A 27446-nucleotide genomic window follows, 5' to 3' on the forward strand; every position below is an offset into this window, starting at 1 on the left:
TGAAAACCTGCGAACAATGTTTTGAAAGACTGAAAGGTGTTGGCTAGTTCTTTAACTGAAGCTGCCAACTCACTGCCTTGCTCAAGTGGAATGTTCCTGAACTACCTTGTCTATACACTCTTTACATGTACAGTGTCTTTGCCCAGGAGTCTCTAAGTGTGACTTTACATGAAGGCCACCTCCTCTTTGAACTATGAGGTGGTTTAGTTTTGTCTGACGTATTGCACTGAAATACACTACAGGTATCAAAACACATAATCAAGCTTAAAATACCCTGTATACATTGCAGGTGTGTAGATTAAAAAACAAAAAACATGGGACCCCATATTTTAATCCTTTTGCACTCAAGGTATACGCCCCCCCGCTGTTACACAGAAGGAACCCATGGACAGAATGGGAGTACATTGAGAATACTGAGCCTGCAGAAGAATTGATGGGGAGAGTAAAAAGGTAAGGGGAGCTCCTACCTAGGTCCCCCTTACCTTTGAGTGACTGGAGCTGGCCTCCGTGGGAGCAGTCTGTCGTTCCTCTGCATCGGACATGATCCGGTCTCTGTGCCACCAGTGGAGCCTTGCTGTCTTTATGGCAATGTGTCTCCTCTTCAGTGATCCGCTGCCGGAACCTGCGGGTCAACCGGAAGTACGAGCCCCTTACGCCGGAGATGACATCACCCGCCGAATACATGTATTGCGGCGCGGCTTGCTTGTATAGCAAGCGCGGCGATGCCTCGGTCTCCCTGGCCTTTTCTGTGGCACTGAGCAGGATGTGGGGCCGGTGCCTCCTTGCCGCACTCGGAGCTGAATTGGGGCCCCCTCTGCTTACTCCTGCACCCGGAGAGCTGAAGGCAGCTCTGTACTCCTTTCAGGACATCCATCTGAGCTTCCTTGCTCCTGGACTGGTTCCACTGTGTCTCCCCTCTGGAGGAAACACAATAACTGAGGAACCAGCAGGGGAGGAGGAGTTTTAAAAGGGGCTGTGTTACCTGCAGAGGGGAGGAGACAAGGTCTCAGGTGGCTGTCCTGAAAGTCGATCAAGGTAAAAATCTAAAGGTTGCTTTCTATTTAAGATACATTGTTTATTCAGCATGAAATTGAGCTTAGTTATGTAGCATGAAGCTGTATATTCTGCAATATTTACATTTTAGGTAAACTCATTCAATGACTCAGCTCTGCAAGCTGAGATAACATGCACTGCATTGAGGCATTCACACAACTTCACAGTAACCATGAGATAAAACAGTTCAGGAATATTCCTTTATCCCATTGTTTTGCAAATCTATGTACACTACAAACTGTATGATTGAATTTGTTCTGATATTGCTGTTTTAAGTCGACAGCTTATTCTAAATAAGAAACCTTCATTTTGTTTGCAAATATTAAAGATTCTAACTACCAGTAAGAATAAGTCCTTACATTTAAAGATCACCTGTCATTTTTTGATCCATCATAGCAGCGCCTGTTAGCGGCCATCCACTCACCTGCTGCCACCACATCCCTCACCTTGTTGTGTCACTGCCGCATCACCAGCCGTCCCATGTAAGTGAATGGGACTGTCAGTGAGTCAACAGTGGGTCAGAAAAGGAGCTGTTGCAAGACCGACGCTCTTTAAAAATTATGATTTAAAACCGAGTCAATTTAAATCAAGCTAATTTGCTAGGGATTTAAACCTTGATTTGAATCAAACCCACCCTGGGCAGAAGATTTTATCATCTTAAAGAGGAAGTAAACTTAGATGGGTTTTACCTCTTTATTCCCCTGCAAAGTAAAGGCATAATAGGCTAGTATGCATTGCTTACTAGCCCATTATGTGCCACTTAACTGCAAACGAAGCCCGCGATGTCTCTGCTGGTGGAAGCATCCATCTTCACCCCTCTTCCTTCTGGAGCAGCTGACTGACTGGGTGGAGTCACATGACGTCACCCCACACATGCGCACGGGAGCCGACAGTCACAGCACGGGCCCTATAAAAATGTCACAATCGTACCTTTTCTAAAGTGCGCATGCGCCGATGACGTTGGTACAAGCGTATATGGGAAATATCTCCTAAACTGCGCAGGTTTAAGAGATTTCCAGTACCTACAAGTCAGTCATTATAGGCTTACCTGTAGGGAAAAGTGGTCTGTAAGGGTTTACAACCACATTAATGCATTCTATGGGGGGGGGGGGCAGGACCACCTGTATTGTGGAGAATCCGCTAAAACGGCAAGGGCTTTTAGGCTAGCAGGAGCCACAGTTTTTTTTGCACACTCCCAGCCTCACGAGAAGCCAACATGAAGACAATGCCTATGAGGCATGCATATGCAGGCATGGGGACATTCACAGAGGACAGCACAAAGACATGCCTCTGCTTTTCCTCCAATGGATTCTTGAGAGAACATAAAACACAAAAGACCCACCTCTGCTCCCCCAAGGGAAGTCACCTCACAGAAGAAGAACAGCCTCTGCTCCTCCAAGGGAAGTCCCAAAAGCACAGCACAAACACCACATGCCTTGGGCTCCTCCTCCAAAGGAAGGTCTGAGAGGAGAGCACATAGAAGGCCCAATTGTCACTCCTTTAAAGGGAGGTCACCTCACAGAAGACCTACCTCTGCTGCGCCTCCAAAAGTCCTGGGGATGCCTCTGCCCCAACAGAGTATTGAGAGACCACCACATAAACCTACCTCTGCTCCTCCACCAAAGGAAGTCACAAGAAGAGAGCACACAAGTCCCCCCATCTGCTCCTTTGGTAGGGAAAATCTGCTGTCAATCATTTCCCTTAGAGGAGCAGAGGCATGTCTTTGTGTTGTCATCCGAAAGCTGCCTGTGCATGTCAGCACAGGAAATATCCTCACAACTGTCTCAGTAAAGCCAACTAGTTTATGTACTACTTCAAAGTTCAGCTACAAAGGTTTAGTTTTTGATAGAACCAGGTGTAAATATCCGCCGTCTGATTTTTATTGCTCTGTGTCCCTACAGTAAAATTTGTCATGACGGGAAATTTACAGTCTTTGTGCTGGTGACAACCAATTTCTTCAAATTTGGAAGACCAATTTCCAAACAGGCTTGCAGACAAGCAGGACAAATTGTAATTCTCTTCCACTCTAAACATTTTGGCTGTAGTTACACATGAGAAAAAAAAAAAAGAAATAAAAATGGCTATCTGGCCCCTAGATTCATTCAGCCCTGCAGACTGCAGTCAAGCCTTGCACAAATACTCTATCCTGGCTGTTCAAAATCCAAGAACAAAGGATAATCCCAGGCACTGGTGCCACGTTTTTGGGAGGAAATGAGCAGAATATTGCTGAACTACAGCCTTACCCACTTGTGTCATGGCAACTTCAAGCAAAATGTTACTGCTGTTAGTATTTAGCCTCCAGCACCACACCACTAGGAGTTATATACCTGCCAGTGAATAGGCACGATAATTAGAGTTACACAACAAACTAGCTCACAGGAGATTACTAAAGCCTAAAATTAGACAGCAGTGATCCCTAATACATGCCTAGATAATACAACTCCATTCCCAGCATGAGACATTAGGGTTATTGCCCACCATAGAAGACGACCAGCATAACACCTCATAACTGCAACCCAGAGCGAGACCACCTCCTCTAAACTACCATCAAACCATACCAACATTTAAATAGAATGCACATGTTCCTATTATAGAAGTGTAGAATGGCAACTAAAGAAAGGAGATTGTAGTGGAAAGCTCACTGTCCAGTTGCATAAGGGCTAAGAGGTCTGATCTCCAGGTAAAGCTCACTAGCTGTGGCAACAGTCTTATAACACTAGTACTTTGCATTGGTAGAGACCGCATGTCCAAATCCAAGGCAGTGGTTAGAAGCGGAGGTCTGCCCATTCAATTTTTTAACAATTCATAAGTCAATCTAATGTTACTCATTTTATGAAATATATCCCGCAATGCCCGGTTTCATACATAAAACGTACTTATAAAAATTAGTAATGGCAGGTTTCACCTTGCTTGTGGGCACGTGAAGCCGAGCTACCAGCATTCACCGCTCGCTCCCACGCATGCTCAGTTTGTACGGCACAGATCGCTGTAAACTTCCACGTGGCCATCACAACGGGCGGCAGCATCGAAAGTTCCTGCCCCGTTGTGATGGCAACAAAGATAAACCGGTTGCCGAATCTCACGAGAATTAGCGGCGGCCATCCGCACTGACTCCTGGGAATAAGGACACAGCTCCCAGGAGACAGTGCGCCACAGGATACGACGACCATACCCAGCCATACCTGTGGGGGTCAGAGACAGGAAGCAACCAAGAAAAACACAAATATACAGGTAACCACTGGAGAAAAAAAATAAAATTTCCATTTGACAATGTATGCAAGGCAAGAATGCGATGGAAGTCAGCTTAAAAATTTGTGTGGACCTCCGCTTTAAGTGACCAGGCAACAAAGGGAAGCAAAAAAAGGGAACATTTTATAGGAGTTGGTGATCCTTTACCACCGCCATGAAAATCTAGGGGGCTGCCTAAAAAGTAGACTAGTTAAAGGCTTGTTAGATGACAAATGAAGAAAAAAAAAAAGTCACTAACCAACATTTAGGATACAAAATGAGACAGTCAAAGTGCAACTTCCTCAGGGGTCCAGCTTGGCCCGAAAAGTCGTACTTGGCTCTTCAGCTGGCAACCAATGTCCCTTTCTGTAAACGGTGGGCTGCCAAAATATGGCATGTTTAGGCTCTTCATTCTGGCACCATATGTCATCAGTGGATCACATTGGCACCCATCTGATAACTTCAAGTCTGAAAGTGCAACTAGATTCTATGAATGTGCTGCCAGATCACCCTGTGTCACGTACAGACAATTCAACAGGTCAGCAGCCAAGAAAGAACTTGAGGGAATGCCAAAAACTAGCCAAACTCCAAACCCACGAGAATGGTGCAGTCGGTGGTACCATCATGATTATCAAGTACCAGTCATAGCTGTCAGTTCAGGTGTGGGAAACAAGTATTTGATCCCCTGCTGATTTTGTATGTTTGCTCACTGACAAAGAAATGATCAGTCTATAATTTTAATAGTGAGACACAGAACAAAAATATCCAGAAAAACGCATTTCAAAGAGGTTCTAAAGGATTTGCATTTTTAATGAGAAAAAGAAGAATTTGATCCCCTATCAGCAAGATTTCTGGTTCCCAGGTGTCTTTTATAAAAAAGGTAACAAGCTGAGATTAGGAGCACTCTAAGGCCCAGTTCACATTGGTGCGACATACGCTCTGACTTTGGGAGCACATGTCACATTACGTGTATAAATCAATGATTCCCTATGAGAGCCATCTTAACTAGTCCAACAAGTCGTTCCGACTGTGAAAGATTCCTGCAATACTTTGGTACAAAGTCAGATCCTTGTCCTGATCATCCGGCATGGTGATTACAGCAGCAGTAAAAGGAATTTATGTCACACTAAGATGGTTTTGATTGATCAATGGACAAGTCAGATTATCTCAAAACCAGAGCAAAATCTTATCCTGTTCAAGTCGGATGGAAGTAGGACCGATGTTGCAGGGCAAAGTAGGATGACAATCGTACAACAGATTAGTACCAGTATGAACCCGGCCTTAAAGGGAGTGCTAATGTCAGCTTGTTATCAGATTCCAATCTCTCCACCATGGCCAAGACCAAAGAGCTATCCAAGGATGTCAAGGACAAGATTGTAGACCCACACAGGGCTGGAACAAGCTACAAGACCATCGCCAAGCAGCTTGGTGAGAGGGTGACAACAGTTGGTGTGATTATTCACAAAATGGAAGAAACACAAAATAACTGTCCATCCCCCTCGGTCTGGGGCTCCATCCAAGTTCTCACCTCGTGGAGTTTCAATGATCATGAGAATGGGGAGGAATCAGCCCAGAACTACACAGGAGAATTCGAACAATGATCTCAAGGCAGCTGGGACCATAGTCTCCAAGACAGACTACACCATGAAGGACTGAAATGCTACAGCCCCCGCAAGGTCCATTTGCTCAAGAAAGCTCATGTACAGCCCCCATCTGAAGCCTGCTAATGAACATCGGATGATACCAAAATTGAGCTCTTTGGCATCAACTCAACTCGTCGTGTTTCGAGACATTCTGCTATGAACCCAAGAACACCATCAAACATGGAGGTGGAAACATTATGATTTGGGGGTGTTTTTCTGCTAAGGGCACAGGACAACTTCACAAAGAGACAATGGACTGGGCCAAGGACGACTTACCCGTCTCATGACCAGTGCTGCAGATCTGCACTGCAGGAATTGCAGATAACAGACACTAGAGCTGCACAATTAATCGTCAAGAATCGTTATCGCGATCTTGACTAAAGTGTTTCACAATTCTTTCTAGGCAAAGAATTCTCTCTGCTCTTCTGAAGCCACAGCCTCAAAAGAAAAGAGAAAAAACGGGCAGTCTGCCAAGAAACAAAACATTCTTTATCAGTTGAACTTAAGTATAAACCATTGACAAATTGTTACAATGGAATAGACTTCCTGTGTAAGTGAAAAAAAAAAGTTTAATCGCTTAAACACTAAACCTTTTTCTGACATTTTTTGGTTTCAAGTTAAAATCTTTTTTTTGCTAGAAAATTACTTAGAACCCCCAAACATATATATTTTTTAGTAGACACCCTAGAGAATAAAATGGTGTTTGTTGCAATATTTTATGTCACACTGTATTTGCGCAGCGGTCTTTCAAATGCAATTTTTTTGGAAAAAATTACTTGAATGAATTAAAAAAAAAAAAAAAACCTAGCCAGTAAAGTTTGCCCATTTTTTTGTATAATGTGAAAGATTTTACGTCGTGAGAATCGTGAGAGAATTGTGATCTTTTTATTCTAAGCAAAAAAAAAAAAAAATCGTGATTCTCATTTTGGCCAGAATCGTGCAGCTCTAACAGACACCAAGAAATCTTTAAAGTGTTTGTTAAAGGGGTTGTAAAACCTCATGCTATTTCACCTTAACCACTTAAGGACTAGCCTCGTTTTGGATTTTAGGTGTTTACATGTTTAAAACGGGTTTTTTGCTAGAAAATTACTTAGAACCCCCAAACATTATATATTTTTTTTCTAACACCCTAGAGAATAAAATGGCGGTCATTGAAATACTTTTTTTTGCGCCGTATTTGCGCAGCGGTCTTATAAGCGCACTTTTTTTGGAAAAAATTCACTTTTTTGAAAAAAAATAAATAAAACAGTAAAGTTAGCCCAATTTTTTTCATATTGTGAAATATGTTACGCCAAGTAAATTCATACCCAACATGTCACGCTTCAAAATTGCGCCCGCTCGTGGAATGGCGTCAAACTTTTAACCTTAAAAATCTCCATAGGCGACATTTAAAAAATTCTACAGGTTGCATGTTTTGTGCTACAGAGGAGGTCTAGGGCTAGAATTATTGCTCTCGCTCTACCGGTCGCGGTGATACCTCACATGTGCGGTTTGACCACCGTTTTCATATGCGGCGCTACTAATCACTCTACTGGATCACTTTTATTCCTATTACAAGGAATGTAAACATCCCTTGTAATAGAAAAAAGCATGACAGGTCCTCTTAAATATGAGATCTGGGGTCAAAAAGTCCTCAGATCTCATATTTAGACAAAAAAAATAAAAAAAATAAAATATGCCTTTAAGACATACGTCATGACGTCGCTTACATCCTCCTATGGTATGGAGACGGGTGGGGGGCCATCTTAGCCTCACTCATCTTACCTCAGCAGTGACAGGTCCCGACCTCCTCCGCCACTACCGACGGCTCTGGTAAGCGGCGGAGGGCGCGGGAGAGCGGCACCTCTCCCTCAGCCGATAACTGTGATCTTGCGGCGAACGCGCCGCAGAGACTACCATTATCGACCACATCGCTCCTGTAAAGATGGATACCTCGGTTGTGGCAGCAGCTGCTGCCGTTAGAGATATCCATCTTCAAAGTGCCGACGTATATGTACAGGAGCCGGCCGGTAAGTGGTTAATGCATCCTTAGGCTGGATTCACACTTATGCATTTTTAGTGCTTTTTGCACTTTGCACAACAGAACGTGTTCCATAGGAAACCATGTTGAATGGACTGTAGTGCAAATCTGCAAAAAGCACTAAAACCGCATAGGTGTGAATCCAGCCTTAATGCTCCCGCTGCTGTCAAATCCAATGACGCTGGTACCGGGGCCGAGTCCGGCATTGGTGTCTATGGACGCAAATGCTGGACTCAGGAGCATGCAGCCACAAGGTAACCCCCCAGGAGAGCGCTTCTCCTAGGGGGATTATCTGATGCGGGGAGGAGCTGCGATAGCCACTGAGGGATCCCAGAAGAGGATGTTCGGGTCCACTGTGCAAAACTAGCTGCACAGTGGAAGGATATGTTTGTCATTTAAAAAAAAACAAATAAAAACACCTTTACAATCACTTTAAAGGTCAAAAATGGTCTTCTATAGTTCCCTTTGGTATAGAACCAATCTCCTGTCCCTATCCGATAGCTGCAGGGGGAGGTGCTGGGAAACACCTGCTGACTTCAGCCGAGGAGAGGAGAGACCGGCGGGCAGTCACCTGCGTGCCGAACGGCGCTCTGAAGTAAGCCATTATACAGCAAATTTTTAAAAAAACACATCTATATTAATAGACGGAACTATAGAAGAAAAAAAACACTTCGAGCAGATGGGGAGGATCGGGGGAGCTGACAAGCAGGGAGGGAGGACATTGACAGAGCAGGGCTGTGGCTGATGGAGGCATATACGTCGACATTGGTGTCAGGGCTCAGCAGCCTTGATTATCGTGGTCAGCGTACAGAGGGGAGCGCAGAAACTGGCATGATCACCAGGTATTTCAGGCGATACAGGGGGCAAAATTACACAGCACAAGCACTGTGCTGTACAACATGCTTTAAAGAAACAGGACCAATATTTTTTTTTTTCTTGACCACCACTTTAAAATCTGACACTTCTGAAAGTAACAGATTTCTAGTTCCCTGCAATAAAGGGGACCTTCCAATAATAACTCCAACAACCTCTATTTATTGCTCCCCCATTCACAACCCCATCCTTACCTGGGCTGGTACTTCAGGTCCATGCTGACTGCGGGAAGCCTGCTGTGACTCCCTGCAGCTTCACAGCCAGCTCCCCACTATGCATGGTCCCACTGCCCCCTGGGACCTGCGAAGCAAGCATCCCAGGAGGTGGTTGGGCTGTTAAGGGATAAGTTGACTTTTTTTGGGGGGGGGGGGGGGGGGGGTAATTGGGAGGTAAAATGTGCATGCATTTTGTGGGGCATTTCCACACCTGTATTAATTTTCATGTTAAAACCAGTGTTGTGGACTGAATGGACTGTCTTATTGCATCTTAGGCCCCTTGCTTGGTACCAAGTGACACTTGTGTTTAGGACCCTCTACATTCAGAGATGAATGCCTGGATTGCAGAAGACCTGCTGTCTGGGCATAAATCCCTAAACACACAGGAGTCAATTCACCAAAATACTGTATGAATATAGGGCTTAAAAATGCGTATTGATCTCAAAAGTAGTTAGCTCACTAAACATACGTTATATAACAAATGCGTGAAAGGGGCTGTAAACCCTCGCAGTTTTTCACATCAATGCATTAAGGTGAAAAACCTCTTGTAGTGGCACCAGCCCCTCCAGAGGCCGCCCCCCCCCCCCCCCTACTTACCTGAGCCCGACCATTCCTGCGCTGGGGATGAGCATACCAGCTCAAGCCAGTGTCTCAGGTCCTGATTGGATATATTGATAGCAGTGCAGCCATTGGATCCCGCTGATGTCAATCAACTCCAATGGCGCAGAGGGCAGGGTCGAGTCCTGCTGTCAGTGAACGCAGCAGGACACAGAAGCGCACCCGAACGAGTGCCCTGGAGGAGAGTGCTTCCCTGACTGGGTACAGAAGTGAATCCAGGAGCACCGCTGAGGTACCCCAGAAGAGGAGGATCGGGGCCACTCTGAGCAACACAAACTGCACAGAGGCAAGCATGACATGCTTGTTCTAAAAAGATAAAAAATGTGAACGTTTACTTATCTTTTAAGGGTCTTGTCACACAGGATTGGCGCTCAGGGGACTCCGCTTTGCTCAGTGGGGGATCGATCTGTTGATGTCCACTAAGCAGGCGGATGACAGATCTGTCTCCACTCACTGTGCAGAGACAGACCCTGTCAGAGTCCCGATCTCCCCATCGAGAACGGATGAAAACTGACCGCCTTGCCATTTTCATCTGATCGGCAGATGAAAAATAGGGTCTCCATCCGTCTGGATTTCAGGGACAGGATCGGATATCGGCGGATGTCAGCGGGCATGTAGGAGGTGCGTGGAGCGTCCGATCAGGTTCCACCTGAAAAACTGACAGGCAGACCTGATCGAAAAGTCCGTAAAAGGAGCCTTAAGGTTTAGGTTTTGCTATATTTAGCACTAAACTTCAGTTTTATTTTTTTGCGATTTTTCTTCTTTAGAGGAAGATCGTTCTGTTAGGCCTCTTGCACACTGATGTTATAAAAAAATGGCAGTAGTGTTAGCAGTAGAAAGCTGTACAATTTGTTTTGCAGTAGTTTTCAGCTTTTTTTAGCACAACTATACCCGCCACAAATGCTTATGGCTCAAAAACATTGAAAAGCCACATTTCAGTGTTTAAGCCTTTACCAGAGTTGGAGCGTTTTTATAGCTGAAAAACACCTCTTAAAAATGCACTAGTTCTGTTTTGTATTTTTACCATACCAAAATGCCTGCGTGTGCATGGACACATAGGAAAACATGCTGGGGAGTTTACTGGCTGCATATATTAAAAAAAAAAAAAAAATTATGATACACACCACAAAACCTGAAGCCAAAAACAGCAGCTGTAAAAACATCCAGTGTGCATGAGGCCTAAGGTTTTGTACGATGCGGGAACCACCGATTCCTGTCCAGGTTCCCACATCGCATCTGACTCACAGGCAGTTCACACTGCTCTCTGCAAAGCGCTGCAGGTGTCAATATAAAGTTAATGACACCCCCAAATCGGGTAGCGGAATGCAGTGTGAACTGTGGAATCGGATCACATGGGTCCGAACACTAATTCGATCCGATTCCAGTGCGCACAAAAAGAGGGCCCTGCACCATTTTGGTGCGAATGCAATGTCAGCCATACTTCCATCATAGACATCACATGTGATGTGCACAGGAATGCGGTGCGAATCACATACGATGTCTGGCATCGCATTACGGTGAACCCAGCCTAAAAGCCCTTTCACACTGCCAGCACGTCGTTTTTGTGGCGCTTTTCACCCCCGCTAGCGGCCAAAAGTGTTAAAAGCTCCTGCAAAGCACCGCTGCGCTTTCCATTGATTTCAATGGGCAGGGGTACTTTAGAAGCGGTGTATACACCACTCCTTAGGCTTCTTCTTTCACACCGAGGCGCTTTACAGGCGCTATAGCACTAAAAATAGTGCCTGTAAAGAGCATCTCCTCTCACTCCAGTGTGAAAGCCCGAGTGCTTTCACACTGGAGCGATGCGCTGGCAGGACGGTAAAAAAAAAAAAAAAAAAAAAAAAAAAAAAAAAAAAAAAGCCCTGCAAGCTACATCTTTGCAGCACTGTAGGAGCGGTGTATACACTGCTCCTTAAGTGCTCCTGCCCATTGAAGTCAATGGGCAGCGCCGCCGAACTGACAGCAACACGCCGCTTTGCGGGTGGTTTTAACCCTTTTTCGGTCGCTAGCAGGGGTTAAAAGCGCCCCGCTAGCGGCCGAAAGCCGACGCCCCAGTGTGAAAGTAGCGTAAAGTGCCTCAAAAAAGCTACTTCGACTTTTTACAATGGGGTGCTGTGCTGGCAGGACGTCCAAGCACTCGGGCTTTCACACTGGGATTGCAGATTAGGCTTTTTTTCCAGGCGCTTTACATACACTTTTTTTAGCGCTAAGGCGCCTGAAAAACACCTCCAGTGTGAAAGGGGTCTAAAATGTAAGCACACAACATTGTGCAATTTCATTCAAGAAAGATCTACCTCTGGTAAAATGTTACAATGTATTTTTTTCCCAGATCTCAGGCTCGGTTCACACGGGGGCGACTTGTCAGGCGACCTAGCCGCCTGACAAGTCGCCTCCCGTTCTGTACAATGGAACCGTTCGTCGCTCCGACTTAGAAGAAAGGTTCCTGTACTACTTTGGGGGCGACTTGCATAGACTTCTATACAGAAGTAGTCTTGCAAGTCGCCCCGGCAGTCGTGTGCAGGTCGCCTCGGTGAGGCGACCTGCAAGTCGTGCCGCCTCTGGTGTGAACCGAGGTTCAGGGTAGAACATTTCCACATGGATACATTGTATACTTTTCACTTGCTGTTCAGTACAGGGTTTCCCTCATTGTTATTTTGTGCATTACTAAAAAAAACGGTGTTCTGACAAAAGGACCAACCTGGCAGAATGTACAACCTGCGTCACATCCTGCGACATGGAATCAGCTGGAGCTCCAAACGGCGTGCACTGCGCAGCGCGTCATACATCCCATCAGTGGCTGTCAGTGGACGGAGGAATTTCCCTGACAAAATGCTCGACCAACTTCTGCGCATGGCAATCTTGCTCCACCTTACACTCAACCTCATCTCACCTACAGTAAGCAGGTGGGGATGTTGCTACACCAAACGCCGTTTTTAATTAACTAATTTAAGCAATCGAATGAGCTTATCTACATAAAAATATGTTTATGTAGATGAACTTGATTTCTGAAGTTAGTTTGCCAATTCAAAAGTGCCTTTGGTGTAGCAAGATGTCCGCTGCCCCGCCTGCTTACTGTAGGCAAGTTGACATAGTGTAAAGTGTAGCAAGATGACCTTAACGTAAAAACACACATTTCGTCAGTGTTATCCGATCTCTGCCTTGCGCATGCGCTGTACTCAGTGGAGCATTTTGCCAGACAAATTCCTTGGTGCACCGACGTCAGCCAGTGAAGGGATGTAGGACGCGTGCGCAGTGCGCGGTTTGGAGCTCCAGCTGATTACACGTCACAGGAAGTGATGCTGTCAGTTCAGGTGTGGGAAACAAGTATTTGATCCCCTGCTGATTTTGTATGTTTGCTCACTGACAAAGAAATGATCAGTCTATAATTTTAATAGTGAGACACAGAACAAAAATATCCAGAAAAACGCATTTCAAAGAGGTTCTAAAGGATTTGCATTTTTAATGAGAAAAAGAAGAATTTGATCCCCTATCAGCAAGATTTCTGGTTCCCAGGTGTCTTTTATAAAAAAGGTAACAAGCTGAGATTAGGAGCACTCTAAGGCCCAGTTCACATTGGTGCGACATACGCTCTGACTTTGGGAGCACATGTCACATTACGTGTATAAATCAATGATTCCCTATGAGAGCCATCTTAACTAGTCCAACAAGTCGTTCCGACTGTGAAAGATTCCTGCAATACTTTGGTACAAAGTCAGATCCTTGTCCTGATCATCCGGCATGGTGATTACAGCAGCAGTAAAAGGAATTTATGTCACACTAAGATGGTTTTGATTGATCAATGGACAAGTCAGATTATCTCAAAACCAGAGCAAAATCTTATCCTGTTCAAGTCGGATGGAAGTAGGACCGATGTTGCAGGGCAAAGTAGGATGACAATCGTACAACAGATTAGTACCAGTATGAACCCGGCCTTAAAGGGAGTGCTAATGTCAGCTTGTTATCAGATTCCAATCTCTCCACCATGGCCAAGACCAAAGAGCTATCCAAGGATGTCAAGGACAAGATTGTAGACCCACACAGGGCTGGAACAAGCTACAAGACCATCGCCAAGCAGCTTGGTGAGAGGGTGACAACAGTTGGTGTGATTATTCACAAAATGGAAGAAACACAAAATAACTGTCCATCCCCCTCGGTCTGGGGCTCCATCCAAGTTCTCACCTCGTGGAGTTTCAATGATCATGAGAATGGGGAGGAATCAGCCCAGAACTACACAGGAGAATTCGAACAATGATCTCAAGGCAGCTGGGACCATAGTCTCCAAGACAGACTACACCATGAAGGACTGAAATGCTACAGCCCCCGCAAGGTCCATTTGCTCAAGAAAGCTCATGTACAGCCCCCATCTGAAGCCTGCTAATGAACATCGGATGATACCAAAATTGAGCTCTTTGGCATCAACTCAACTCGTCGTGTTTCGAGACATTCTGCTATGAACCCAAGAACACCATCAAACATGGAGGTGGAAACATTATGATTTGGGGGTGTTTTTCTGCTAAGGGCACAGGACAACTTCACAAAGAGACAATGGACTGGGCCAAGGACGACTTACCCGTCTCATGACCAGTGCTGCAGATCTGCACTGCAGGAATTGCAGATAACAGACACTAGAGCTGCACAATTAATCGTCAAGAATCGTTATCGCGATCTTGACTAAAGTGTTTCACAATTCTTTCTAGGCAAAGAATTCTCTCTGCTCTTCTGAAGCCACAGCCTCAAAAGAAAAGAGAAAAAACGGGCAGTCTGCCAAGAAACAAAACATTCTTTATCAGTTGAACTTAAGTATAAACCATTGACAAATTGTTACAATGGAATAGACTTCCTGTGTAAGTGAAAAAAAAAAGTTTAATCGCTTAAACACTAAACCTTTTTCTGACATTTTTTGGTTTCAAGTTAAAATCTTTTTTTTGCTAGAAAATTACTTAGAACCCCCAAACATATATATTTTTTAGTAGACACCCTAGAGAATAAAATGGTGTTTGTTGCAATATTTTATGTCACACTGTATTTGCGCAGCGGTCTTTCAAATGCAATTTTTTTGGAAAAAATTACTTGAATGAATTAAAAAAAAAAAAAAAACCTAGCCAGTAAAGTTTGCCCATTTTTTTGTATAATGTGAAAGATTTTACGTCGTGAGAATCGTGAGAGAATTGTGATCTTTTTATTCTAAGCAAAAAAAAAAAAAAATCGTGATTCTCATTTTGGCCAGAATCGTGCAGCTCTAACAGACACCAAGAAATCTTTAAAGTGTTTGTTAAAGGGGTTGTAAAACCTCATGCTATTTCACCTTAACCACTTAAGGACTAGCCTCGTTTTGGATTTTAGGTGTTTACATGTTTAAAACGGGTTTTTTGCTAGAAAATTACTTAGAACCCCCAAACATTATATATTTTTTTTCTAACACCCTAGAGAATAAAATGGCGGTCATTGAAATACTTTTTTTTGCGCCGTATTTGCGCAGCGGTCTTATAAGCGCACTTTTTTTGGAAAAAATTCACTTTTTTGAAAAAAAATAAATAAAACAGTAAAGTTAGCCCAATTTTTTTCATATTGTGAAATATGTTACGCCAAGTAAATTCATACCCAACATGTCACGCTTCAAAATTGCGCCCGCTCGTGGAATGGCGTCAAACTTTTAACCTTAAAAATCTCCATAGGCGACATTTAAAAAATTCTACAGGTTGCATGTTTTGTGCTACAGAGGAGGTCTAGGGCTAGAATTATTGCTCTCGCTCTACCGGTCGCGGTGATACCTCACATGTGCGGTTTGACCACCGTTTTCATATGCGGCGCTACTAATCACTCTACTGGATCACTTTTATTCCTATTACAAGGAATGTAAACATCCCTTGTAATAGAAAAAAGCATGACAGGTCCTCTTAAATATGAGATCTGGGGTCAAAAAGTCCTCAGATCTCATATTTAGACAAAAAAAATAAAAAAAATAAAATATGCCTTTAAGACATACGTCATGACGTCGCTTACATCCTCCTATGGTATGGAGACGGGTGGGGGGCCATCTTAGCCTCACTCATCTTACCTCAGCAGTGACAGGTCCCGACCTCCTCCGCCACTACCGACGGCTCTGGTAAGCGGCGGAGGGCGCGGGAGAGCGGCACCTCTCCCTCAGCCGATAACTGTGATCTTGCGGCGAACGCGCCGCAGAGACTACCATTATCGACCACATCGCTCCTGTAAAGATGGATACCTCGGTTGTGGCAGCAGCTGCTGCCGTTAGAGATATCCATCTTCAAAGTGCCGACGTATATGTACAGGAGCCGGCCGGTAAGTGGTTAATGCATCCTTAGGCTGGATTCACACTTATGCATTTTTAGTGCTTTTTGCACTTTGCACAACAGAACGTGTTCCATAGGAAACCATGTTGAATGGACTGTAGTGCAAATCTGCAAAAAGCACTAAAACCGCATAGGTGTGAATCCAGCCTTAATGCTCCCGCTGCTGTCAAATCCAATGACGCTGGTACCGGGGCCGAGTCCGGCATTGGTGTCTATGGACGCAAATGCTGGACTCAGGAGCATGCAGCCACAAGGTAACCCCCCAGGAGAGCGCTTCTCCTAGGGGGATTATCTGATGCGGGGAGGAGCTGCGATAGCCACTGAGGGATCCCAGAAGAGGATGTTCGGGTCCACTGTGCAAAACTAGCTGCACAGTGGAAGGATATGTTTGTCATTTAAAAAAAAACAAATAAAAACACCTTTACAATCACTTTAAAGGTCAAAAATGGTCTTCTATAGTTCCCTTTGGTATAGAACCAATCTCCTGTCCCTATCCGATAGCTGCAGGGGGAGGTGCTGGGAAACACCTGCTGACTTCAGCCGAGGAGAGGAGAGACCGGCGGGCAGTCACCTGCGTGCCGAACGGCGCTCTGAAGTAAGCCATTATACAGCAAATTTTTAAAAAAACACATCTATATTAATAGACGGAACTATAGAAGAAAAAAAACACTTCGAGCAGATGGGGAGGATCGGGGGAGCTGACAAGCAGGGAGGGAGGACATTGACAGAGCAGGGCTGTGGCTGATGGAGGCATATACGTCGACATTGGTGTCAGGGCTCAGCAGCCTTGATTATCGTGGTCAGCGTACAGAGGGGAGCGCAGAAACTGGCATGATCACCAGGTATTTCAGGCGATACAGGGGGCAAAATTACACAGCACAAGCACTGTGCTGTACAACATGCTTTAAAGAAACAGGACCAATATTTTTTTTTTTCTTGACCACCACTTTAAAATCTGACACTTCTGAAAGTAACAGATTTCTAGTTCCCTGCAATAAAGGGGACCTTCCAATAATAACTCCAACAACCTCTATTTATTGCTCCCCCATTCACAACCCCATCCTTACCTGGGCTGGTACTTCAGGTCCATGCTGACTGCGGGAAGCCTGCTGTGACTCCCTGCAGCTTCACAGCCAGCTCCCCACTATGCATGGTCCCACTGCCCCCTGGGACCTGCGAAGCAAGCATCCCAGGAGGTGGTTGGGCTGTTAAGGGATAAGTTGACTTTTTTTTGGGGGGGGGGGGGGGGGGGTAATTGGGAGGTAAAATGTGCATGCATTTTGTGGGGCATTTCCACACCTGTATTAATTTTCATGTTAAAACCAGTGTTGTGGACTGAATGGACTGTCTTATTGCATCTTAGGCCCCTTGCTTGGTACCAAGTGACACTTGTGTTTAGGACCCTCTACATTCAGAGATGAATGCCTGGATTGCAGAAGACCTGCTGTCTGGGCATAAATCCCTAAACACACAGGAGTCAATTCACCAAAATACTGTATGAATATAGGGCTTAAAAATGCGTATTGATCTCAAAAGTAGTTAGCTCACTAAACATACGTTATATAACAAATGCGTGAAAGGGGCTGTAAACCCTCGCAGTTTTTCACATCAATGCATTAAGGTGAAAAACCTCTTGTAGTGGCACCAGCCCCTCCAGAGGCCGCCCCCCCCCCCCCCCTACTTACCTGAGCCCGACCATTCCTGCGCTGGGGATGAGCATACCAGCTCAAGCCAGTGTCTCAGGTCCTGATTGGATATATTGATAGCAGTGCAGCCATTGGATCCCGCTGATGTCAATCAACTCCAATGGCGCAGAGGGCAGGGTCGAGTCCTGCTGTCAGTGAACGCAGCAGGACACAGAAGCGCACCCGAACGAGTGCCCTGGAGGAGAGTGCTTCCCTGACTGGGTACAGAAGTGAATCCAGGAGCACCGCTGAGGTACCCCAGAAGAGGAGGATCGGGGCCACTCTGAGCAACACAAACTGCACAGAGGCAAGCATGACATGCTTGTTCTAAAAAGATAAAAAATGTGAACGTTTACTTATCTTTTAAGGGTCTTGTCACACAGGATTGGCGCTCAGGGGACTCCGCTTTGCTCAGTGGGGGATCGATCTGTTGATGTCCACTAAGCAGGCGGATGACAGATCTGTCTCCACTCACTGTGCAGAGACAGACCCTGTCAGAGTCCCGATCTCCCCATCGAGAACGGATGAAAACTGACCGCCTTGCCATTTTCATCTGATCGGCAGATGAAAAATAGGGTCTCCATCCGTCTGGATTTCAGGGACAGGATCGGATATCGGCGGATGTCAGCGGGCATGTAGGAGGTGCGTGGAGCGTCCGATCAGGTTCCACCTGAAAAACTGACAGGCAGACCTGATCGAAAAGTCCGTAAAAGGAGCCTTAAGGTTTAGGTTTTGCTATATTTAGCACTAAACTTCAGTTTTATTTTTTTGCGATTTTTCTTCTTTAGAGGAAGATCGTTCTGTTAGGCCTCTTGCACACTGATGTTATAAAAAAATGGCAGTAGTGTTAGCAGTAGAAAGCTGTACAATTTGTTTTGCAGTAGTTTTCAGCTTTTTTTAGCACAACTATACCCGCCACAAATGCTTATGGCTCAAAAACATTGAAAAGCCACATTTCAGTGTTTAAGCCTTTACCAGAGTTGGAGCGTTTTTATAGCTGAAAAACACCTCTTAAAAATGCACTAGTTCTGTTTTGTATTTTTACCATACCAAAATGCCTGCGTGTGCATGGACACATAGGAAAACATGCTGGGGAGTTTACTGGCTGCATATATTAAAAAAAAAAAAAAAAATTATGATACACACCACAAAACCTGAAGCCAAAAACAGCAGCTGTAAAAACATCCAGTGTGCATGAGGCCTAAGGTTTTGTACGATGCGGGAACCACCGATTCCTGTCCAGGTTCCCACATCGCATCTGACTCACAGGCAGTTCACACTGCTCTCTGCAAAGCGCTGCAGGTGTCAATATAAAGTTAATGACACCCCCAAATCGGGTAGCGGAATGCAGTGTGAACTGTGGAATCGGATCACATGGGTCCGAACACTAATTCGATCCGATTCCAGTGCGCACAAAAAGAGGGCCCTGCACCATTTTGGTGCGAATGCAATGTCAGCCATACTTCCATCATAGACATCACATGTGATGTGCACAGGAATGCGGTGCGAATCACATACGATGTCTGGCATCGCATTACGGTGAACCCAGCCTAAAAGCCCTTTCACACTGCCAGCACGTCGTTTTTGTGGCGCTTTTCACCCCCGCTAGCGGCCAAAAGTGTTAAAAGCTCCTGCAAAGCACCGCTGCGCTTTCCATTGATTTCAATGGGCAGGGGTACTTTAGAAGCGGTGTATACACCACTCCTTAGGCTTCTTCTTTCACACCGAGGCGCTTTACAGGCGCTATAGCACTAAAAATAGTGCCTGTAAAGAGCATCTCCTCTCACTCCAGTGTGAAAGCCCGAGTGCTTTCACACTGGAGCGATGCGCTGGCAGGACGGTAAAAAAAAAAAAAAAAAAAAAAAAAAAAAAAAAAAAAAAGCCCTGCAAGCTACATCTTTGCAGCACTGTAGGAGCGGTGTATACCCTGCTCCTTAAGTGCTCCTGCCCATTGAAGTCAATGGGCAGCGCCGCCGAACTGACAGCAACACGCCGCTTTGCGGGTGGTTTTAACCCTTTTTCGGTCGCTAGCAGGGGTTAAAAGCGCCCCGCTAGCGGCCGAAAGCCGACGCCCCAGTGTGAAAGTAGCGTAAAGTGCCTCAAAAAAGCTACTTCGACTTTTTACAATGGGGTGCTGTGCTGGCAGGACGTCCAAGCACTCGGGCTTTCACACTGGGATTGCAGATTAGGCTTTTTTTCCAGGCGCTTTACATACACTTTTTTTAGCGCTAAGGCGCCTGAAAAACACCTCCAGTGTGAAAGGGGTCTAAAATGTAAGCACACAACATTGTGCAATTTCATTCAAGAAAGATCTACCTCTGGTAAAATGTTACAATGTATTTTTTTCCCAGATCTCAGGCTCGGTTCACACGGGGGCGACTTGTCAGGCGACCTAGCCGCCTGACAAGTCGCCTCCCGTTCTGTACAATGGAACCGTTCGTCGCTCCGACTTAGAAGAAAGGTTCCTGTACTACTTTGGGGGCGACTTGCATAGACTTCTATACAGAAGTAGTCTTGCAAGTCGCCCCGGCAGTCGTGTGCAGGTCGCCTCGGTGAGGCGACCTGCAAGTCGTGCCGCCTCTGGTGTGAACCGAGGTTCAGGGTAGAACATTTCCACATGGATACATTGTATACTTTTCACTTGCTGTTCAGTACAGGGTTTCCCTCATTGTTATTTTGTGCATTACTAAAAAAAACGGTGTTCTGACAAAAGGACCAACCTGGCAGAATGTACAACCTGCGTCACATCCTGCGACATGGAATCAGCTGGAGCTCCAAACGGCGTGCACTGCGCAGCGCGTCATACATCCCATCAGTGGCTGTCAGTGGACGGAGGAATTTCCCTGACAAAATGCTCGACCAACTTCTGCGCATGGCAATCTTGCTCCACCTTACACTCAACCTCATCTCACCTACAGTAAGCAGGTGGGGATGTTGCTACACCAAACGCCGTTTTTAATTAACTAATTTAAGCAATCGAATGAGCTTATCTACATAAAAATATGTTTATGTAGATGAACTTGATTTCTGAAGTTAGTTTGCCAATTCAAAAGTGCCTTTGGTGTAGCAAGATGTCCGCTGCCCCGCCTGCTTACTGTAGGCAAGTTGACATAGTGTAAAGTGTAGCAAGATGACCTTAACGTAAAAACACACATTTCGTCAGTGTTATCCGATCTCTGCCTTGCGCATGCGCTGTACTCAGTGGAGCATTTTGCCAGACAAATTCCTTGGTGCACCGACGTCAGCCAGTGAAGGGATGTAGGACGCGTGCGCAGTGCGCGGTTTGGAGCTCCAGCTGATTACACGTCACAGGAAGTGATGCGGGTTGCACATTCTGCCAGGTTGGGCCTTTTGTCACAGCAGTTAAATAAAATGTGCATTTAGTGAATTGACTTTAAAGTGTTACTAAACCCAGGAGCCCGCATTCACTATATCTGGTCTCCCACAGTAACACAGAACATGGAAATTATTATTTTAAATATAAATGGCTAAATACCTTTTCTAATCAGCAGTATATAGCAGCCTTGTGACTTCTATCAGTACCCGATTAAGCTTGTAGGAGTTTTCCTACTGCACTGAGCTGTCCTATAAGGTTGCGGGACCCCTAACCCTCTGTCTGGACAGTGCTGATTGGCCCTGTGCTGAACACATACACTCCCAAGGGGGGAAAAAAAAAAAAAATTAGCAGAACACACCAAACTGAGCATGTGCAGCCTGACTCCAAAGCCTTGATCTAATCCAGACATGTTCTGGAGTCAGTGGAAGGGAAGGATCTGTGCATAAAGGATCAAACAGCCCTTTTACACAATGTAGAGGATTAACCCCTTAGGTGCCACAGTGAGTATAACAAGCATGCTTTACTGCAGATACAGACTGATTTTACTGTTGTGGGTTTACTAACACGTTAATCTCTTTTTTTTGCAGTATTTACCCCCTTTTAAAAAAAAAAAAAAAAAATACGCAGTATTTACCTCACATGCAATATTTTACTTTGATAAATTAATTGACTCATCACATGTGATTACATGACCTTCCTCGAATGGAAATGTCCTGAAAGTCCCACATCTCGGCAAAACCCCATAAGGTGGTGTATGCCAGCCTCAGCCTGGGCTCCAACCACGCCTCCGTGTATCACTCTGCCCACAGAGCTTAGTCATGGGGATCCCATGAACTGGGACTAGCGGCTGTCCTTGTCTGCACGCCAAGCAGCACCTGTAAATTTTGTTTGGGTCACACAACCTTCATATTGCATGAGTTAATCCTTTATAGTGAATTGACCCCAGAGGGCCCTAAACGATTGTACCAACTCAGCACACCATTTAGCGCCCCAGCCTGCAAGACTGACAGGCTGCAGGGCTGGATGCTGTACATGTCTGAGTGCAAAGCCGCCAGACGCCAGTGTGCAAGAGGCATCAGACTTGCAACATTTTTCATCAATGCAGCACAAAACACAGATTATAACGCTGCAGACTCCAGCAATTGCCATATGTGCAGTGTGGTTTTCATTTTCAGCCTGCGGTTGCCGGACATGAGATCTCTCAGCACTCAGGGCGTGCGCTTTAATACCAGGATGTTCAAGGAAGCACAATGTGGACCTGGAGTTGGTGGTGGGACACTGCCAACGTTACGTGTATTGTCCCCCACACGGGGATTGGGGAGTTATTGGGTTGATGACTGTGGGTGGCCAAAACAGATCTAAAAGTCTTTTCCAGGATGAAGGTCCACCAAGTATTTCATTCAGTGGACCTGAACAGCACCATGAAGGTCAATACACCCAAAATGTAGGATGCAAAACATTTTTTGTGGCACCAGGACATGAACTGCACCTACTAAAAACAGCATTTTCTCTACAATTAAAAATACAGCAAAGGGTGCAACACCACATACAGTGTGAACATGGCATTAGGTAATCTGCATCTAATCTATTCCTAATGCCGCGTACACACGGTCGGACTTTACGGCAGACTTTGCCCGGCGGACTTTGACGGACTTTATGAATGAACGGACTTGCCTACACACAATCTTCCAAAGTCCGTCGAATTCGTACGTGATGACGTACGACCGGACTAAAACAAGGAAGTTCATAGCCAGTAGCCAATAGCTGCCCTAGCGTGGCTTTTTGTCCGTCGAACTAGCATACAGACGAGCGGATTTTTTGACTGGACTCGATTTCGACGGATTGATTTAAAACATGTTTCAAATCCAAGTCCGTCCAACTTTTGAGAAAACAAAGTCCGCTGGAGCCCACACACGATCGAATTGTCCGACGAAATCCCGTCCGCCGGGCAAAGTCTGCCGTAAAGTCCGCTCGTGTGTACGCGGCATTAGTTTTAGTCACCGAGGTAGATGTGAATGCACGACAAACCAACCCAATTCCAGCCAACTGGTTATTCCTTTTTAAGTTGGGACCAACACAGATCTGTGTTTTCCTGTGATCACCACACAAAATGCATTTCCAACTTCTTGTACTGGTGCCAGGTGTAGGGCTGTGCTTTTTTTTTTGTGTTGTTTCTTTGGATGGAGCAAGTCCTACTGACCATAAGCACCTGCACTGCGGGCAGAACAGGTCAAAAGCGCTGTGTATGAATGCTAAGGGCAGCGATGGGCACCACCCCAAGTACACAAGCCCTTAAAATGTAGGTTTAGGATTTGTGTCTGACCTCATTGGGAAGGGTATCTCACTTCCTGTCACTGCGACAGCTATACATTAAATGGGAGCATGGTTGTCTGACGGAGGAATCTCACTTCCTGTCACCACGTGTGTGTATAATATATATATATATATATATATATATATATATATATATATATATATATATACACACACACACACACACACACACACACACACACACACACACACATATACACACACACACACACACATATATACACACATACACACTCTGTTACCAGACAGAATAGTCCCTCCTACTTACCAAGATGCCCATACATGAAACTGGGAATGCAAGAGGAAACATTTGAGAACACCCAAGCACACAGGCTCTTGAAAATGTTAGAATTTGGTCTGTAACCCCATTGGGTAAAGTTTCTCTCACCACAATGTCTACATATGAAATGGGAGCAACAGGAAAGTCGCGTCCCATCACAAAGATAACCATTCATGAAATTGGGGTTGGACAGAACAGTCTCTCGTGACCCAAAACATGAAATGTGGCCACAGTTTGTTACCCCAACAGAGGAGTATCTCACTTCGGGTCACAGAGATTTATTTATACATGCACACAAAATGGTGATATGGTTGTCACCAAGCAGCAATAGTCAGACTTAACACTAAAGATGTGTGCATCTCCACTGGAGACATTTCCCATCACTTCCTGCCCTGTGAAGAGAGGAGGCCTAATCTCCCCACTGGGAACATAGATGGCTACAACCTGAGGGGAAGTAACACTTCCCGGCTCTGTCCTAAAATCAGGAAGCAACAGCTAGAGTTGGGATTTAGGAGAACTTGTGAGCGGATGACTCCAGGGTGCAGAACAATGGAGGCATTCTACAATGAGATGGTGTCTGATCAGGAAACCATGACTGAGCACCTTGTGCGAGAGGCTGCACTGCTCCAGGTAGGTACACTGAACCCCCCCCCGCCCCCCCGCACACCTCCAGTGTGGGTCAGCCCAGTCCTCATACCTGTGCCGTGATCAGAAGTCTGGATGGCGACACAAACGCTGAGATCAGCTTTATGTGTTTCGTGCCAACCTCCGCACTTAATCATAATCAGTTATGAGGTTACAGCAAATGCGTGAACCTTCACCACCCACCCCACTGATTGGAAGCCTTTTTATTGAAGGTTAGTAAAGTTTTAGCGCCACCATCTGGACTTGTCTTCTGATCAGGAGCCCCCTGTATTGATCAATGATCCCCGGGGGGGGAATGACCAATGAATTGGTGGCTCTCCCAATAGAGGAGCCTGGACCCTTCCATACCCTCATCCATTCAGACTAGTCACAGTAGATATAAAGATTAAAAAAAAAAAAAAAGTGTCCCTGAAACCCACATTTGTGGTAAGTTTTACATTGTGACAAAAAAGGCAATCCCCAAACTTCGGGTGGGGCCCATCTGGGTGACCCCGATCCCCAGCTCCGGGGGGGGCACACCTTGGCGACCCCAAGCTCCGGGGGGGGGGCACACCTTGGCGACCCCGATCCCCCAGCTCCAGGGGGGGCACACCTTGGCAACCCCAAGCTCCGGGGGGCACACCTTGGCAACCCCGATCCCCCAGCTCCGGGGGGGGGGGGGGGCACACCTTGGCAACCCCGATCCCCCAGCTCCCGGGGGGGCACACCTTGGCAACCCCGATCCCCCAGCTCCAGGGGGGGGGGGCACACCTTGGCAACACCGATCCCCCAGCTCCGGGGGGGGGCACCTTCTGGGCAACCCCGATCCCCCAGCTCCCGGGGGGGGCACACCTTGGCAACCCCGATCCCCCAGCTCCGGGGGGGGGGGGCACACCTTGGCAACCCCGATCCCCCAGCTCCAGGGGGGGGGGCACACCTTGGCAACCCCGATCCCCCAGCTCCAGGGGGGGGGGGCACACCTTCTGGGCAACCCCCAATCCCCAGCTCCAGGGGGGGCACACCTTCTGGGTGACCCCGATCCCCCCAGCTCTGGCGGGGCCACCTCCCCAAGGGCAAATCCCAAGCTCTAGGGGGAACCTTCCTGGTAACCCCCCAGCTCTGGGGCCATTTGTAGGATCACTCAGCACCTCCCCCTGGTGGTAGATATGAGTCTAGTCCTCCCAGCACAGAGGAGTGAGGAGAAGTCCTCTAACCTGGAACATTTCTCTAACAAGGACATTCCATTCCAGGGACCCCAGTCCCAGCACAGGGACCTCTCCTGGGCCCACAACACATTATATAAATAAGGTCGCCGACCCCCCTCCCTCTCCACCCCCCCGCCGCCATATTGGCACAGCCCCCTCCCTCCCTCAGGTACTCACTGCCCAGCTTGATGGCGCTGAAGCCGGCAGGCACAGAGGCGGCTCCTCCCGCTGCTCCTCCGGGGGGTCCCTTGGCAGCTCCACCCTGGGCCGGGTCACCGAAGGCCTCGGGCCGGGCCCGGTTGGCGCCGCTCATACTGAGGAGCGAGGAAAGCAGACGCTGAATGGTGCCGCCACACACTCACACACACACACTCCCGGGCCGCGCTGCTTCCTGGGAACCCGAGTCCTCTCCTCCGCTCCGCCAATCAGTGCAGGACCCCCTCCTGACTACACCTCCCAGCCTGCCCCACGGCAGCACACAGGAACAGAGCGCAGGGTATTGTGGGTGACCGAGTGCGCGAACTACCAGAGAGGTGACGCTGAGAGACTACATTTCCCAGAGCGCCACGGGAAAGGAGGGCGGCGACCGAGTGCGCCCTCTGCTGTCAGGAGAGTACAACACCTCAATGTAAAGGGCGATTTATTATCTACATCCAAAGTCACAGGAGAGGGACAGGAATAACAAAGAAAACACATCTGATAAACTGGAGAAATGGCAACTATAAAAACCATGATATGAGAGGTTTATTAATTTCTTTTTTTAATTAATTTTTGTATTAAAACATACAAATTATATATATATATATATATATATATATATATATATATATATATATATATATATATATATATATATATATATATATATATATATAATATTAGAGTAAAGGTTTTTTTATTTTAAGGTCTCTTGAATATTTTATTTAAGACAAATACATTGAGTGACACGGAGTAACTACAATACAATAGAATTATGAATGTCGGCATCTCATAATAGCCAAACATAACTAAAAACTATACACATAAAATATGGGATGAGACACCATGATAGCGGTAATACACATACCTAATATTTTAATTTTATTACTTTATAGCTTTAATAAGTAATATTGTCTTATTGTGTTTTTTATTTTTGTCATTTTTTTTTTTTAAATAAAACCTTAAAATAATAATGCATTCAAAGCTCTTATAATATCCAGTCTCATACTAGTATAGCGTTTTTTTTTTTTTTTTAAATTAAATTAAAGTAGATCGGAAAAGCTGCCGCCGCCCCCCCCCCCCGCCCATTTTGGATAGTATAAAGGAGGGTCAGATTTTATCCCCCCCCCCACCATCTGTGTCTGTGAAATTTCCCTTCACTTTCTCTTCCATAGCCAAACAGGAATTGAGAGGAAATCTCTCCAAGTTAGGGGAAGTCCTTGGGAAAACCCCAGGTCACCAGAACTAGTGTCCCCAAATGCAAGATTTCCCTTCTATTACTTTTCTGGGGACAACCCAAAATTTGGGAATTTATTTTACTTTCATTTTTGATAATGGTAAACAGGACAAATAGATGATGAATTCTACTCAACGGGGACACAGACAGCAACAAAAAATTGACAGGATGAGTTCTAATCCATCGCCACTATCCAAAACAATGTTTTGCCTTTAGACAGGTTGGGGGGAAAAAAAAAACAAAAAAAAAAAAAACACAAGTTCATCTAGTTCAACCAATAAAAAGGTTTATCCAGAGAAAGGCAAAAAACAAAAAACCCAACAAAGCATGAGTCAAATTTTAGATCTACGCTAAAATACTACATAAAAGAGATAGAATATTTAAAAATGCATAATGGAACTAGATTATTAAAGATTAAAACAAATGAATACAAATCATATAAAAAGGACAAAAATAGGTTTCATCACTATTAAGGTCTCCTCAGATCATGATCATTTATGTAAATAGTTTCCATTTCTCTAGCTTTTTATATTAGGTTTATTATATTTTCTTATAGTTATTATTTTAATTGCTTGTCCTAAA

General features: G+C 45.6%; 1 protein-coding gene across 2 annotated transcripts in view; it reads right to left on the reverse strand.

Moving 5' to 3' along the window:
* The window catches only part of GSK3A (glycogen synthase kinase 3 alpha), a 75641-nt gene extending 49733 nt beyond the window's left edge, over window positions 1-25908 (reverse strand). The window contains exon 1 of one of the 2 annotated variants that reach the window (XM_073602025.1): window positions 25607-25908. In XM_073602025.1, the coding sequence (XP_073458126.1) occupies window positions 25607-25742 (136 nt within the window). In that variant the 5' untranslated portion in view covers window positions 25743-25908. The remainder of the gene's footprint in view (window positions 1-25606) is intronic. The other variant, XM_073602026.1, reaches the window with a different exon arrangement.
* Between the last annotated feature and the right edge of the window lie 1538 nt (window positions 25909-27446).

Source organism: Aquarana catesbeiana, linkage group LG10 (genome assembly GCF_042186555.1).
Source record: "Aquarana catesbeiana isolate 2022-GZ linkage group LG10, ASM4218655v1, whole genome shotgun sequence".
In the NCBI taxonomy this organism is placed as follows: domain Eukaryota; kingdom Metazoa; phylum Chordata; class Amphibia; order Anura; family Ranidae; genus Aquarana; species Aquarana catesbeiana.